This window comes from Athene cunicularia (genome assembly GCF_003259725.1).
Source record: "Athene cunicularia isolate RWA chromosome 3 unlocalized genomic scaffold, athCun1 chr3_part1, whole genome shotgun sequence".
Lineage (NCBI taxonomy): Eukaryota > Metazoa > Chordata > Aves > Strigiformes > Strigidae > Athene > Athene cunicularia.
In genome coordinates this window covers 85697079-85715343 of record NW_020799097.1, presented here as the reverse complement: position 1 = coordinate 85715343, position 18265 = coordinate 85697079, and the positions used below count along the sequence as shown (strand labels likewise).

Sequence of the window (18265 nt, the reverse complement as noted above, 5' to 3'; positions counted from 1 at the left end):
CCCCCCCCCCCCCCAATTTAAGTATTATTGGTCATTTCATCAGTCAGTCAGTCTGGGAACATAAAACATATCTCACTTGTTTAATACTAGTAACAGCATTTCTTTGAATATTGCCTCCTTTCCAGCATAGATGATGGACTTTTTCTGACATGCTAAAATTCTTGGAAAAAGCACAACAGTAAGTATGCTGCTAACTAATATATACTAGTAGAAAAAACCTCAATAGATACTAAGTACTGTGCAACTCCCTAGAGGCTATGTATAACCACGAAGAAGTTAGTTTGCATTTTATCATTTAATAGTATAGCTTAAATGGGGAAATCAATGTATGAGGCATGTTACAATTCTAACAAGGAATGCTGGTGACAACATACAGCTCAACACCAAAGCTTCAGTGACTAAATAATGCCACAAGAACCCAGAGGTGGAGTGATAGATTTATGCAATTTATTTATTATACATGTAATACAAATTAGTGTTAATGGAGTTGTTGAAACTAGCAAGAAGGACCGATGCACAGTAGAAGGCTATAGCAGTACTAAACCCCACTGTACTCCCCAAACGCCACTTAGATATGCTGTTTTCTAGAGATCACATCATTTTCAAAAATAAGACAGAAAAGAAATATCACATAATGGGGAAAAAAAAAAAAGAACTACAACACCCACTGACTCACTGTATTATAAACTTTTATCCTTCAAGAGAGTGACACATAGATTCAGGACAGCTTGGTGGGTCACCTGAACCTGGAAGCAAGGGTTCTACTGTTTTAATACAATGTTTTTAATACCTTGTTCTACAAGGTTCTACTGTTTTAATTAAGTTTTTCCCCACATACAAGTTGACATTCAATACTTGCAATGTCTCCTATAAGAAAATAGTAGTAAAAAACTAAACTAAATCTGCTGCAATTCCACTCAATTACATCTCACAGCAAATTTTAGATGACATTTCAGTCAAAAATATCTTGAGACATCTACCTATCTCCATGCCTGAGAAAATGAATGATGGCAGAGAAAAAGTTCAATTTTGAAATTCAGTGATTCCCTCGCTTCTTAAGATTTATTTAACTGCTTTAGCATATGCAAACAGGAACTACATCTGACTACAACTAAAACAAATAACAACTTCATATTTGTTTTGAAAAGAAAGAGGAAAGATTTTTAATGATGTTTCTGTTACGCAAACACAGTGAAAAATTTTATTAAATTTGATGACATGCTAAGTTGTTGACATCTTGCTTCTTTTATGTGATCTTTATCACTAGCATACTCACATGATTTTTAACAATTATTCTCTCATGAACCAAGAACAATAGATCTGTATGTTTTCTGCTCCCTGAAGAATAGATTCAGATAAGCTTCATTAACAAAACCCAACCTTGCCAAAGTAACGGTAATTTAACATTGTCTTTGGAATTAATTTTGCAAGATTCTCCTACTACCATAACTAATACAAATAACCACAAAGCTGAAACTAGGGTAAAAAAAATAAACAAACAAGCATGGTCAGTCTCATAGCATGATGAGACCTGCAAAGTTACATGACTGACAGTCAAACTACACAGCAAAAGTTCTGTATTTTCCCAGTCATTTGAAGACATTCACATTAGAATTACTAACTAGATTCAATAGCAGGAAATGCATGTTAATAGCAAGAATTTCTAAGCAACATATTGCTCCAGGAAGAAAAGTGACAGGAAAAGGCAATTTTAAACTCTGTGGCAACAGTTTAGAATAGCTAATTGTAACCTTTTTCTTGATTTTTAACAAGTACATTTTGTTAACTTAGAAGCTGTTTAGTTGGTAATCAATCAACAGTGTCTGAAAACTAGGATGCAGCAAAGAAGTAGGACTCCTGGAGAAGAGTGCAGTTCTGCAGAGCACTTTCTTTTTCTCATTAAGACAGACTACATGCTCTTTCTCATTTAATCCATTCATATAATATCTACCATCTAATTTTCATACATTAAAATCCAAAGGTCTTGTATTCATTTTATTATTCTATTTGTTTACAATATCCAAACTTAGAATCTGTGGATCAGTGAAGAACTTTTCTCCTTAGTAATATACTAATTCATAGAAAACAAAAAATCGTTTCTGTAACTCTCAGCTACCTCTAATTTTTGCCAGAACAACACAGACAGGTCATGCAAGGCAACAGAAAGACTATCCACAACCATGTAACAGCAGTACAGGCCTCCCTCAAGTCCAGTGATGTGAGAAGTCTTGGAGTGGACCAGCTGGTCCTCTCCTGAAAAGAGGGGAATCAGCAAGACAAGGCCAAGGCCAGAATACCCAAGAGATGCACTAAATCAGTGCAATTGCTGCAGCAACCTCCCACAGGCAGGACTCTAGAGCTTAAAATCTGTTTTCCTTGGCAAGTGCCACAGTGAATGAGTCTATAACCCTCATAGGATTGCTATTACCACTACCTTTCAAGTGAGTACTTCCACTGGCACAGCTGCCGTTTGAAGTAAAGGGAATAAAGAATGAAAGAAGGCAGACTGTAAGTGAATAAAGTCCACATGCAACAACTACGGAAGTACCAATCCATTAAAAACATACTCAGCTCAAAATACAAAACTAATGCCACTAGAGACATGTAACTTCTCTACCTTCACTAATACAGAAAACCTTTTCTGGCAGGAATTGATCTAAGAGGGAGAAAAAAGAGTACAGGCGAAATAAAAGTTTCATTTCACTAGGGGATCTTTTCCTCTGCAATTTAGGGAAAACAGATGACTATGTGAGAACATCTCTAACTGACCTACCAATCTAAGTACACAGGGACAACAGATAATGGTTCAGGAGCAACAAATCTCTCCTCTCTTTTCCCTCCCTTCGTCCATGCAGCAACATCATCTAATACATTCCTGGAAGCCAGACAGACACTCCAAAGACAAGCAGGAGAAAAAAGCCTACAGAGAAGAAAGTATTATAGAACTTGGGAGTATCAAGGAGAAAGATTTGATCCTATTTCCCATGCTTCAATGTATACATTTTTCCAACAATTAAATATCAGCATAGAAAACATTTCAGTACTTTAAGAATAGGCCATAACAAGAACACAAAGTATAAAAAATAAAATAAAGATTAGGACATTGCAGACGAGGGGCTGCATTAGGTCAGACAAAGAAGCCTTGGCACTTGGCATCTGTGTCAAAAAGCAGATGTCTGTGAAACTGCATGAGAACAGGGCCAACACAGACCATTACTTGCCCAAAATGTTCCCAGTGATTTGCATCTCAGAAACTTCCCAAGTCAGAGACCACAGACTGAAAAGCTACCTGAATCATTTGTATGTTAGGTATCCAGCTTTAAGTGCTGTGTAAAAGTAGGCAATAGTCCTCATTTTCACAAGTTGAGTATTATTCACAAAAAAAAAAATAAAAATACTGGCTAGTCAGATTTCCTCCAAGATATCCAGAGCTTTATTGAATATAATCAGCCTTTTGCTAAAAGGAGCGTGGTAAGCCATTTGGTTAACTATCACAACAAATCATTATTAATAAAGTTCTGCTAAATCCAAACTTTAGATATCTTAACAACTCACCCAAAACTTTTTTCAAGTTCATTAACCTCTAGCATATTTTTTCTCTAAATACAGGCTGTTAGAGTGGTACATTCTTCCATCTGTTAAACAACCGTGCTCTGAATTACACAGAAATGTGGCTGAATAAAAAAATGATTCATTGAATTTAATAGTTTAGATGAGGGTCCATTTTATTTCCATTTACTCAATGGCAGAATTCTCACAAAGCTCAAAGAGTACAAGACTTAGATAAACATGCAGATTTCTGTTAAGTGATAAAAATCTGAGGGTTTTTTTTCCCCCCCATGTAAAATTTAAACTCACTTTACTTTTTTCCTTAAGGACTGAATAAAAACCACTGGATTTTTTCTGGATGTTCACTCTTGGATGGAGTGGTGCAACAAAACAAAACAAAAAGCACACACACAACCAAAACCCTGCAAACAGTCAGACAAGAGCATTTTCTGTGGCCAAAGGAAAAAATCCTGCAGTTACCAAAACTCAAGCTGCAATGAGTAACTGGCATGTTAACCTTCTGGTGTTTTCTAGAGAGGTGTAATGAATTGTATAAAAAACGGCATTGGGAGTTATATCCAAGTTTGGAATAAGTTCAGGCAAAGTTTCTCATCACACAGTGCCTTGTACCATATCTCCACTGAGCAAGTGAGTTAAACACCCTCCTCACATACTTGAGCTTACCTTCTATTCACAGACAGTAGTATTACCTTTTGGTTCTTTAATCTTCAGCAAAACTTAACACAGTTATGTTCATTTATACATTCCTGGTCATTCTGATGCAGAAACTTCAGGTTATTAATCTGAGAACTCCTATGCTTAAAGGTGCTGTTGTACACTACATTCTCAAGCGACAATTAAAATATCTTTGTCCTACCTAACACACCAACAACAAAAAGAATGTAGCTGCAATCTCCCCTGCTCTTCTTCCTGCCCAAAAGCATGCAAACTCATCACTGGAGATGAACATTGCCTTTTCTTCACACTAGTAATTCACCTTCATAAATTACAGTTCATAATTTACTTTGTGGTTCATAACTCACTTATTTAAATCTCCACTTCTAACATGACTGAGGACTGCCCATGCAGTCAATGACTGCAAGTATCTATAACAACTGCAGGGAAGCCTGTGGCAAAAAATTAGCAGAATGAAATTGGTACTACAGCATGTAATAGGATAAGGGGTACCTGGTGAGGTGCAGTTGGTGCTCAGATTTACTCAGCAGTTCTGTCAGTTTTAGGCACTCCTCTCTGGCTCCTGTCACATCCTGCTGGGCTTGTTCCAAACGCTGTTTGTTTCCATTCAGCTCTAATCCCAGTTTTTCTATTTTCTTAGAAAATTGTAGAACCAAAGAAAGTATATTTAAGAAACGCATGGAGATACATTTTAAACAATAAATCTTAATGTGATCAAAACTCCTGAAAAATAATGCACACTTTGGTTTTAGACAAAAGTAGTTTGTTGATAAAAACTGCAAGACAAGCAAATTAAAGTATTTGAAATTGCATTCTTGTGAAAAGCCAAAATGCATATCATATTTAAAGACATTAATACACAACGCTATTGACTTCTCACTGCTTAAGAGATACATGCATTCAATCATATTCTGATTTTCTCACATAAAGGCTTCCATATTTGTTTCCCGAATTCACTGTGTTAGAAAGCTAGAAGGCAGCAGAACAGCAGTGACCTTCAGAAGCTGCTGGACATAGAATAGCTCTTGTGGTCATTTATTTTTCTTATCTATTACATAAACAATGACACACGGGAATTTAGCTTTATCATATTCACATAATATTATGCAAGAGAATAAAGGTAATTTATGATTCTACCATCACTGAAAATAAGTTGTTTATGACTTATAAATGAATCCTAAAAATACCAGTTGGTGTTAATCCTGTCATTTTCTTAATATCATTAGTCCTTGTACGTCAACTAAACACGGTAAATCTAACTTAGTCACTGAGACTATTAATTTATTTTACAAATAATGATAGGCAAATTTGCATGGCCAGCATCTTTGATTCCAGCGAAGCATACTGGACTTAGGATCTCTAATTGAATCATGCTGTCAACTATTTAAACATTTTTCACAAATATTCTCAGAAGGAATACATTTTGCTCTAAGGCCCTTTACAGCATACAAGTACCTGTAGGAATACATCCGTAATGTAATACTATACTTTGTCCCAAGGATGCTTTTAAGGAGGCCAGTGGAGTACAGAATAAGCTAACAATGTAACTTGATCATGTAGTAACTATTCCACACTAACTCCCTACATAAATATTTATTCGTCGTTGGGGCTGGAGGGAACTTGCATGTTTTTCAGTCAACTAAACTGTGAAAGGTTATTTGTAGTACAGAATAAAATTGTTTATATAAGGAGTTAGTGCTGAATAGCTATTATACTTCAAATTCATACCATAACATTTTGTAATAGCTCCCTCATGTAGGCAAGCCTCCTCATGTTCTTTAGTTAATGAAATTATTCATTCAAATATCCTACAAGAACAAATGAATGTAATTGAGTCCCAATATTTGCACTTGAAGCACCTTCATAATTATGTTGTCTCTTTTCCTCCCATGAAAATGTTAACCTAAACCACTTAGAGTAAGTCATGATGTTGCAGCAAATACAATCATCTTAATCCAGAAAAAGGTTTCATAATGTTTTTTTTTTAATTTTGCTAATTACTTAACTGTACACTTTTTACTCCCAAAAGCACCCTACAAAGGTTCATGAAGGAAATTTTTATTATATTTGAATGTCACCTTGCTTTAACACATAGACCATTCCTTGAATCGGTAATTCCGAGTTCAAATACAAAGGTAGTGAAACTATCTGCAAAATCAGTAGTAGTCTTCCCTTCTAAAGAATGTAACAACCCATTATACTGCCAGAATATTTTAAAACCAGGTGTGCAAAGGCATTCAGTTACATATGCTTTGCATTTTCACTTATTTCCAGAGACTTTTGTATATTTTAAATAGTACAACAGAAGTCTCAGTGGGTTCCCTACACTATATTCTTCCTAGCAGCAGCAGTTGATTAAAATTATTTATCCATTCATAATAAACAGACGTGAGTTCTTCACTGTCTTTAAAAATTAAAGATAAGGAAGTTCTCAAGATTCTTAAAATTTGCTTTAAGAATACATCCATTCAGCATATCTTAAAAAAAAACCTCAAACCACAAGTTAATCAAAAAGTATCAACTAAGTATTTGAAAAAGCACAACCACAGCTGAGAACATGCTCTCTAGATCACTCCTTCAGGGAAAAGTTTCAAGGAACAGATGGGCCTTACACCATTGCCTCAAGTTAAACAGGCTCAGTCAGGTTTTGACACAGACCCACAGAAGGAAAAAAATTCCAAGTGCAAGAACCTCTGGTAAAAATGTTCTGCTTCCATCAGCCAGATGTTGAACCTGCAGGGTTGAACCCAAGAATACATCCATAGGTTTCAGTTGTCATGAAAGTGCAAAGGGAAATTCTAAGGTAATGACTCTATGACAGGATCTTTAAAGATTCACAGGAGTCTTACAATTTCTATAAAAAGTGTCAAGAAAGCAAACATAGATTTTTGAATAACAATTTCACTTCTGCTACTTTCATCAGTAATTCCAAAATTCAGAATCAGCTCCTTTTACACACACACACACACACACACACACAGAGGTGTTTGTGCATGTGTGTGGGTACACATAGATATATATATAAAAATATATGTTAAAATACCAATAGTTAGAGGTACTCGCAGCGTGAGTTATATGAAGAGTAGGAATTCTACACAAGAACTCTGGCAATGACCATGGCAGAAACAGCAGACAACCTCGTGAGAAAAGGATGGCAGAAAAATGCCACCCAAGATAATATGTTAATAGCAACTCAGAAACCAGAAGCATTTAATCCATGTATATTTAGGGATATCAACTAAATTATTCTTTTTGAAACACCAGAAAACATTAATTGAAAATAAGTTGGTAGGAGCCATGCATCACCGTGCTGAAAACAGGTAGCCCATACTCTGAATGCCACGTGTTACTTTAGTTTAAAAACTCAGATAATAGTTTGAAACATACGAAGCCTCAGAACTTGAGACTTGTTCATACAATACAAAACAACCTCTTCTCTCTCTTCAAACCTTAACAGTCTCACATATGTACTCTATCCTGAAATATGTCAAGTCCAGTCCATCTCTAGGTCATCACAATATAACCAGAATTTAAAATACAGAGAAATTACAGAAGCTTCTTCAATGATCCTGTAGATAACGTTATCAGGCAGCATGTTTCCAAAACTACTCAGATTCAAACTAGTTTTCCTGTTACTTTTCCCATTTTTTGTATTGGGAAGCTGCAAGCAGTTCTGCAGCTGCTATCTGGGCCCCAGTGTAATTGTAGGGAGAGAAACAGAAACAAACCACCAACTAAAGTATTTTGCTGACAACTCTGCTTCTCATGCAGCGTTAATTTGATCCCTCAGTGCCTATCACTTGTGATACAGCTTTTTACAACATGATCAGAGAGTATTTCTTCAAGGTACTTAACTTTTCAATGTATGTGAGAGACAAGAGATGGAGCACAGAACTGCAAAAAGACAGATGACAATCTTGCGTTTAAGAAAATCTGAAACAGATTTTCAGTATAACAAGGAACAGAATTATCATAATGTATATGTACAACAAGACTACATTAAGGTTGGAACAGGCAACTTCTGGTGCTTAACTCCACAACTTTAATATTCTTATTACTTCTGCACATAATTTTAAAAGTACTATTTAATCTGTTTTGCACTGCAGTTGCCTAAACTCCCAGGAATATCAACAGGCACTTTGCCATTGAAAGATGGCAGGCTAAACCTCAGTGAGAGAAACATCATTATTAATAAGTTGAAACACATTAACACTATTCAGCACGCATACTCAATTCAGTTAGAAGAAAGATTGATAAATAAAAATTAAACCACTGGTGAAATATCACTGCGGTAAATTGTTATTCTCTATCAATTATTCTTTTTTTCAGTACTACCACCAACCACCTTTTATAAGTTGTTCACTTCAAAGCATATAGGAGCCTTCTTTATTTTTTCTTGAACATTTAAAATAAGTGTTTAACTTCTCATTCATTAGTTTATGATGAGTTTACAAATTATCTTCTGATTTTCACAATGCATTTTTAGTGAACACACTGGAGATGCTCATTCAGTGACATAAATGTAACTTACTGGAAAACATTAAAGATGATTTTTCAAACACTGCATCAGATCTTCAAACACCCTCTTCATAAATTATCTGAAATTATCTTCACCTAACAATACTTATGTATGTTTTAAAAACATGCTGTTTAATTAACTAGACATCTCTTTATCTCTACAAAATCAGATAAAATGAAATAACAATTTCATGCAAAACAAGCCAAATTAAAGATTAAAAAAATTTTATTTCTTTTCATACCGATGCTCATTCTACTGTATGCAGAAAAATGCAACTTTAAACTCAAAACTAGCAGATGTTTTGTATAGAATTTTAAATAGCAGTAAACTGACAGAAAAGACAAATGCTTTTTTTAAAACAAATGAGAATGATTAAGCAGTGATAAAAGAACTCATACTCTGAAGGAAATGCAAAAACAACTTTAGAAGATTTTTAACAAAATAAAAAATATAATAAAACTAGATTAATCCATAAGTGATTTATGACATTCAATATTGTCCCAGTATGCTCACACTTCAGGTAAGCAAATACACAGTATAATCTGAAAAATAAATTCTGCACTGACTATACCACTGCACAAATTCTGCAGTAAAATAATTCTGCAGTGGAAAGTATTTTTGGGAATTTACAGTACTTTCTTTTTGTTACATACTTCATTCTCCACCATTATTAAAAGATTAAGTGGGGCATAAAATAGAACCAAAAATAGAACAACAAATATAAAGTTATTAAAAGTGAAATATAATTACTATGGTGGTTGGTATTTGCAGGTAAGTCCCCAAAAGGCAATCAACATCTATAAACACACATACACTTCAAATTAATACACAGTAAAATTCTACAGGCCCTGATCTTCATTTACTAAAGCAGTCCTTCAAATGAGATCAATGATACAGCCTCAGTGCTGTGTACTAATTAAGGTCTAATAGGTATCACCAATATGGCTATTTACATAGACTTAAATATTTTATATAGCAGTGAGAGGAAATTTTTGCACTGTTTAACACTGATCCCAATCCATATTGCCTTCTTTACTTGTTAATATACTAATTAATCAGTGACAGAACAATCATATCCTACTATAACACTATTCTCTAATATAAAAAACCCCAACACAACATGACTGTTTCTGAAGCAAGATCGAGGTATTCTACTTGGAGGAAAGATGGCTATCAGTCCATATGCAGCAGGGGTCACTTGCAGTCATTTCTATCCCAATCCTGATATCAGTCAAGCAACTCTAGGTTCTGAGCAGTCTCTAAATCTCAGACCTCCCAGGCATGGCCATCTGACATAGCATATTGCACCTGAAGAACTATCCAACTTTGTAAAGAGAGTTAGGGCTATCACAAGGGTAACCCCTGCCATGTCCCAACAATGTTTTTCTCCCTTGTGCACTCTATATGAATTACTGCTGCTTCCCATTCAAATCTGAATGAGGATACAAAGCAGTTCTGAAAACTAAATTAGGTTTTAATTAAATTAGATTTTAAATTAAAATTAAATTAGGTTTTAAAAGGGGAAACCTCCTTTCTGGAAGATTTCTTATAAAGCTGTGAGAATATACAAATAAATAGTAAGAAATACAATGTACACAAAACTTAAAGAGTCCACAAAGACCACCTCTTTCCAACAGGTCAATTCACAAAAAACAAGACAACGGCAAATTCTATAAACCGCTTATTCCAAGACAGAATTCTGGAAACTTTTCATGACATGGAAGGCAACTAACAAGAGCAGAAACACAAGAAGTAACCCCAATAAACACACACAGTTCCTTTGAAAGGTTTTCCCTTACGGTTGGCTCACTAATCAGTTGACCTCTAAAGAACAGAGGGACAAGCAAAGCCATAACCTAGATAAGCAGTGCAGGCTGTAATTTGTTGTAAAGCTACTATTTTAGCCTGATCTGGTAGGACTCTTAAATTCCTCAGAGAAAACTAACTTTGTGACCACTTTGTCACTTGTACTGCAAAGTTGTAATGGCACCTGGCAGTACTCTGGCACCTCATGTGCTCCACTTTTAGTGAAGCCTCAAGATGAGAGCCATTACCTAAGCAAAGGTCCAAAAAGATTGAGAATTAATAGACAGTTTGTTAGGAAGAGCAGGGGTGCTGGAAGAACTTCCTAAGAATAGCACGGAGGGGGGATGTTCTTAAATACATCTTTAAATCCCATTGAAGGAAACTTTCTACCTGGAATTGTTAGTGGGGGCAAGAAAAGATTCATGTTGCTAAGTGTATATTTATGAATACACGCACACACAATTTTTTAATTAAGCAATAATCTTAGGTGTCTGCCCTTGTACAAACTCTCAAAGAGCAACATGGCCCCTGGATACTGTGGATAAATACCCTGGGAAACACAGAAGAGTGAATGCCTGAAACACGTTATACAAGGATTTTACCTCATTATTTCTCTGAAAATATTTGCTTTCAATTTGTGAAAATATTTGAACTGCAATACTATTTAAGGAACAAAACTTCCAAACCCACAGAGATTACTATAGTCACATTTTAACAGACAACACTGCTGTACTAGAGATTAGCTCAGCAGCCACCAGCAGAGATAAGAAAGTGATTTTGTTTCACAGTGGAACACTTTTTTTTTTTTTTTTTTAATGGATTGCACTGGGTGAGGGGGAAATGGGGACGGGGGAAATGCGGTGGTACAAAATAGATGGTTTCCTTGCTGATAAAGGAGTTTCAGAAAAAGAAGGATGCAAAGAGAGAGAAAAAAAAAAAAAAAAGAGGAAGATTACTCCTACTTCATTATTGAGAAACACGAGAGAACAAAACTTACTCCTTTTATCCTTTCAAACACATATTTGAGACTACTGATGTGGGATTGTCTCTTTTTTCCTGGACAGCACTAAGGAATAGCTGGAAATAAAACCTATACAGTAACAACTGACAAGTGACAGTCAGGGGCTTTTACACTCTTTTTCTTCTGATTGTTGGCATAATGACTATTGATAATGCAACCATTTTTCTAGTCTAAGAAGAAAAAAACAACAGAAAACAAGCATTTATTTAAATATAATGCATATATGCACTATACCAAGAGCTACAAAATTCTTTTGCTACTTTGAATAATGTTTAATGAACATAAATGATTTTCTCTTTTCATATACTAATGGGGTGACATCACACTGGATGACAGAACATGGGCCAACTACCACTATGAACAATAAAATTCTGGTTACCGACTGGGTCATTCCTCATAGCAGGCAAGCTGCTTAGGGGAAGCAGAACAGTACAAAAAATGAAGACCAGTCATTACGGAAAATTCTACTACTGGCGATCACAGTCCCAGGGACTTTTCTTACAGAAACATAAGGAAAATGAAGGCTGCTCATACTACTGATCTTTGAGGAATGGATGGTTGGCAGAGGAAAGCAATGCCAGAGCAGAGCAGCAGCAGCCATATCATAATTGTAATTAAACATTTATTTTGTTATGTATAGCAGTGTCATAGATCAATATTTTTCCTCAAAAATCTTGAGATGAGCTTGTAAGTTTAATTATTAAAAAGAATGATGTTCCTCCTGAATAGGTCAGAGAACTCATATCAAAGCAAGGCATAAAGTACTATCATTTTACTCCCTGCTTATTTACACATTTTCAAATCAGTGCATTGAATACCCCAAACTGAAAATGATAGATTAAAAAGAATTCAGTTACAGCAAAAGTTATCACATTTTCTTAATGTTGTCCAAAAGCAATTTGGTTTTGCTACTTTTAAGGCCTTTATACTCAAGGTCAGACCAGGTAAGAAAATTTCATGCTAAGAGTTTCAAGCTGCCTGCTACGTTTTGTGCTTTTTCTCCCTGCCAAACAGTATCCAAGCATGTTTACTGATTTAACAGAATCTCTTTTCAAAACAGAACTTCCAGAGCATATTTTTAACTAATGAGGTCACAAAAACTTAAGTACAGGATTGTTACAAGAACACACCATAACACATAATCCTAACCCATCTTCACCAGAGCTATTAAAACTCACAAGTTTCAAAACATCTGGTGATATCCTGAATGTCCCAGCTTGTGAAAAATCCAGTATTTTACAGCCTGATTTATGGAAGCCTGATATTTATTCATAAAAAGACGTTTCAGTGAAGCAGTGTCTTCAGAAGGTTTTATTGGTCTTTGCATTGGACACTCTGCAGCATTTCCAGGATATATACCCAAACTCTTGGCCTGCATTATTTCTGATGAAGACAGAGTCAGTAATCTCTCCGCTTATGATGTCTAAATTAGGTTACTATAAATCACAGATTTATGACAAATGAGATAAACATTCCCAAAATACCTTTTGGCAAAATGCTTTTGGACTGCAATTTTGCCAGATTTTTATTTGTCTGCAAAATTGTCAGTCTATAGTGTACAGAGACATCATTTAGGTTCTGTCATACTACCCAAAACTACTCTGATGTGTAGCTCTTTCCATTTGTATAGGTTGTGCATACCAGTCACTCTCCCAACTACTTTTTATTTGAGCTCATGAACTTCCATACAGGCAATCCTTAAAAATCTAATGGCTTTTGGTATAATATTTCTGGAGCTTTGTATTCTGTCACCTACAAGGTAGGTGACAGAATTCTGTAATCCCTAACTTCAAACTGTGTTTGCCCAATTTCAAAGACAGTATTAAAAGAATAGCTATTTACAGGTTAAGATTATCGGATTGGATTTATTTCTACACAAAGTATTTATCTGATTCCTCAAAACATGGTAAAATAAAATTTAAAAACTTCAGTTAGTTTCTGAAGTTGGATTTAACATGTTATCCTATCGCTTTATTACAAGGAGACAATTCCCAGTGGTGCAATGCTACCAGTAAGAGCTACCTAATAAGGATGATGCCCAAATTGGTTGGGACTGCATAAACCAATACTACACAAAACTGTTTTCACTTCTGTATGCTGAAGCTTGCAAGATTTTATAAACCAAATAAAAATTATTTACAGAGAAACAGAAAGAAAATGAATAAGTATACTTTATTTTTATTTTTATAATGTACAGCAGAAAAGAGCAAGTGATGCTGATCTGAGGAAACGATTTCATAGTGTGTCAGACGTATGATTTCTATTAGAAATGCACAAATTATGCCATGCAGTGCTTCCAAAATCACAGAAAAAGTATTATAAAAGTGAAGTCCTGCTGTGTCAAATATGCCACAAAATTTTTGTTCTGATAACAGCTATTTAGGTTAGGGCGTGACTTTTCTCCAATATAGCTGTGCTAGTACAACCCCTAGTGTGGACACAGTTTACTGCCATGAAAGCATTATACTCGTATAACTTATAAAGCTTGTGAAGGAAAAGTATTGAGTAAGGCACTGTTATTTCAGCACAGCTACATCCACAATAGGAGGTCTGAGAGAGAAAAAGAGAGGGCAGTAGGTTATGTTACTTTACAACATACTGGGCCAGATGAACAGATGCAGTTTTTGTATAGAGAAACTGTGTGGTGTATGTCTTTCCCCCTCTCCCTCCATAATCCTAACGTTAATCAGGATCATGATGGATAATATTGCAAAACTCTTATTCAATTTAAATAGTAATGTTGCCCGTTGCTTCTTCATTTTTATTTTAAGAAATATTCATGTCAAATATTAATAACAGGTAGTCACACCAAGGTGTCAATATTTGTTATTGTCCTGAGTAATAAAGATAGGAAAAGAGATGTTTGAATAAAAGAGAATAAGACCAAAGATGCATACTCCCTTTAATTTTTCTAAACATTTTCTAATTTTCTAAATATCAGTGTATGATAAAAATATATCTGTATTTACCTATATATATATGTATCTGATGATCCTAAATTGGGGATTTCTGATCCTAAATGTAGGGATTCCTGCCTCTTCTGACACACCTGAATAACTTTAATCCCTTTTTGAAAGTCAGTACATATAAACTAAAATATGTCTTCAAGACTAAAATTTATCTACAGCACAATTAAAAATACAATCATACCCCAAGAAACAGTAAACCCACTTTCAGTATATCAAAAGACAACCTGAAACATGATTCTTTGCTTTTAAAACAGAAAAATGCACTACTTAATATTGAATTGCAAGAAAACACTAATACATTATTGTCTATTTTTAAAGAATAAATATGTATTTATTATGAACAGATGGTGGCCAAGGAAGGTATCAACTGTCTCTTAGCCAGAAGGTCAGGTCATGGCTGAGAGACCAAAGAACAATTACTGTTTGCTATTCAGTACCATATAGGATGAAACAGTTTAGGTTTTTCTTTAAATACAAAGCTAGATGCGATTGCACTGTTTTAATTTAATTTAAATTAAATAATTTGCAATGACTTATTAATATTTGTTAAAAGTTGATTAAAAAAACCCAAACTAAAACAACAAAACAAAACCCCCAAATGTGTATACATTCTTTTTGGTTGCCTTTTAACATGTTAAATAATATTAGGACCTTTACAGAACTTTTTTGGTTACGAGAACCACAGCTATAAAACATCTGCTAGATACTGAGCCTGAGAATTTCAAAATACTTTATTTTCATTTTTTTGAGGAACCAATAATCATATTTGAACAATATAATTACTTTATATAATTACTGAATTACTCTAATAATCTTCGCTGATAGGAACTCCGCCTCCCATCACTTCATTTAATTATATCACATTATAAATCATCACATTTCAGTGTATTCATTCCCACACTGAATAAAATACCAGTACGTCGATACATGAGGTTAAAATATTTTGTTAAAATTTACAATTTGTTCAAAAGGCAATCCTGAAGCAAGTTGAAGAATAGGATTTAAAATCCAAGATACTTCTTCAAATATCTTATTAAACACATCCTGTTTTATTTGTATGCCAAGATTATGCCAACTCTCTTATCTGTGATATCTGTCAAGACACAGACGACAAGCCTGTTTTTTGTTTTTCAAAGTGTCCTTAGGCCTAAAGGATGCAGGAGTGAAAAAAAAAAAAAAAACCCCAACAAAGCCAACCCTGAAAATGAAATGCTTTAAGGCCCTTTTTCTTTTTTTCTGCACTGTATGATTTTCCATACATATTGAAGAGTTATTTTATCTAATAAGCTTCTCTTTTGGATTTTACATATCTTTTGATTATAATTGGAATTAATATTGCTTCCAGCCTAAACTCGTACTTTATTAATAAACACTATTCTACATGAAGATTTTTGGGAACTGGTAAATAAAATATAATTTTAGAAATACTTCATTTTTCCCTACATATATTCTTACACAGGGACTGATTTGTTCACTTATTTACAAGGAAAAGAATTATTTAAAACCTGTTGGACTGGCTGCTCTAATAAGAAAATGCATTTAAAAAAATTATCCTCATGTGCATCTTATACATCTGTGTATTCAGAAGACATCCACTCTCATGTGCAAAAAGCAACTTATGAAGGAATAACCTAGAGAAAAACGGATAGAACCTCAACAAAAAGGGCACTTCAAAAGATGCAGATTACACCTGTTCAAGCTGTTTGCCAAGTATGTCGCAGGTTACTCTAATAATCTTTCTTACTGCATGGAATGTTTTCTCACAGACTACCTGTAAGGCATATACTGTTTTTTGTATTATTATAAACCACAATTTTAGATAATCAACAGTTAATGCCTAGTGGAATTTTTATATAGTTATTTTCTCTAGAAGGTTATTTTTTGGTTGTTTTGGTTTTTGTTTTTTTTTTTTTTTTAAACTTTTCAATGAATCTCAGCATTCAGTAACCTGGAATCTTTAAAGAAACTGGAAGAGAAATGATTTTTATTTTTGGTATCATTAGGTTATACTCAGAGTCTTTATTGTTTTGTCAGGCTGCATGTATACATAATCATGTGTGGATTTATTTGTGAGAAAAAGTGTATAAACATATGTATACAGTACATACAATTTAAGTACGTTGTAAGAATACATATGATAGAGTAATACCATATGAAAGCATGGGATGACTATTATGTAAAACTGAACATACTAGGGCTGAAAACAAGAATAAGATAACTAAGAGGTATTTATTTAACAGTAATAGCTGGCTTGTTGCCATTAATTTAGAAACCATTTAACAGTAATAAATGACCACTATTAGAAAAACGAATCATTCCAGCTTCCGAAATAACCCTACTTAGGCTTCTAATAACTGCAAAGTTAGAGCAGTATTATCTCTTACCTGGTCCTTAATTTCAAGCTCCCTTATAGTTTTTGTTCTGTACTCTCTGAGCTCCTTTTCTGCCTCATCCTTCTTCATTTTGGTTTGATTCAACTGATAGCGCATTTCTCCACACACCTGTTAGATTATACAGACAACATGATCTGTAGCTTGAAGAATCCATAGCCCAGGGTTTGCAATTAAATCTTTTGGTGCCCTCTAGAGGTCATTTAAATGCAACATATTTTAATTTACAGATATTTTAAGACTACATATGGTAAATGTTTTTATATAAAAAGGTGGATCTGAATTCTCTATATAGTCATTAACTTTGAAATATGCAGTGCTTTCAAGATTCAATTATATTTGGATCAAGATTTTGCTAAGTATAAATATTTATGTTGTAAATATATGTGCTACTAAATACAGTTAAACTACAGTTGCTGGTTTTATATTCTTCTCCCATGCTCTCTAAAATCCCATGAAAGTCTATGTCAACACTTTCAAAACCTAGAAGGATCTATCACACTCCTATATAAGGGCATAGTTTATCTTGCCAATTTTCCACTGTTAAGGAAGAAAATGTTTAAATGTTAATACGATAATTTTCAAAGTTAGATCAGAGCATTACAGACTTACTACAAACTGAAGATAAATTCTTTAAAAAAAATGCCTAATTCAAATATATGCATGGGCCAGAAGAAAGAGTTCAAAGCAACATTTAAAGAAATCTAGTATCACTTCTACAAAGGCAACAATTATTTTCTGCTGTTGGGATGTTCCTTGTATTACCTCCTCATTCCTTTCCACCTGAAGGCAGCTCAACTTCAGAGGGTCTGGGGAGGGGTTAGGGGAAAGAAAGAGAAAGGAAAAACAACCCCACACCAGTCCCTCCCACATAACTTCACCACTGCTGTGCAGGGATGTTATTCTCCCATTTCCCAATCTATGATTTTTAAAGGATTCTATTTGATCTCATCTGTTAGGAATGGAGGATGGCAGACAGCTGTCCCCTTTTTGTTCTTATCTTGTGTGATCACCTCCAATTTGTGCCTGCTCATTTCACCTTAATAAACAAAACAAATACATGCACATTCTCTAGTGAGAACACAAATATGTTTACTCAGTTACTCTTAGAGAACTTTCTTTCCACCTCAACTCTGCTTCCTTGCCCCACTTAACAGTCTTTCACAAGACTTGCTTCCTAAATGTGCACACTAATTTGCTCCTACAGTCCTCTGTGCTTCATAAGAATCTCCTCACACACATTCTACAACCCAAATTAATTTCTATTTTTCAGGCTTATACCTCTTCTCTTTTTCACTACACCCCCCCCCCCCCC

At 34.6% G+C, this 18265-nt stretch overlaps 1 protein-coding gene across 1 annotated transcript in view; it reads right to left on the bottom strand.

Moving 5' to 3' along the window:
• Positions 1 to 18265, bottom strand: part of SDCCAG8 (serologically defined colon cancer antigen 8) — a 108853-nt gene that overhangs the window by 67675 nt on the left and 22913 nt on the right. The window contains exons 13-14 of the mRNA XM_026844588.1: positions 16945 to 17061; positions 4738 to 4880 (exon numbers count right to left, since the gene is read on the bottom strand). Coding sequence (XP_026700389.1) covers positions 4738 to 4880; positions 16945 to 17061 — 260 coding nt within the window. The remainder of the gene's footprint in view (positions 1 to 4737; positions 4881 to 16944; positions 17062 to 18265) is intronic.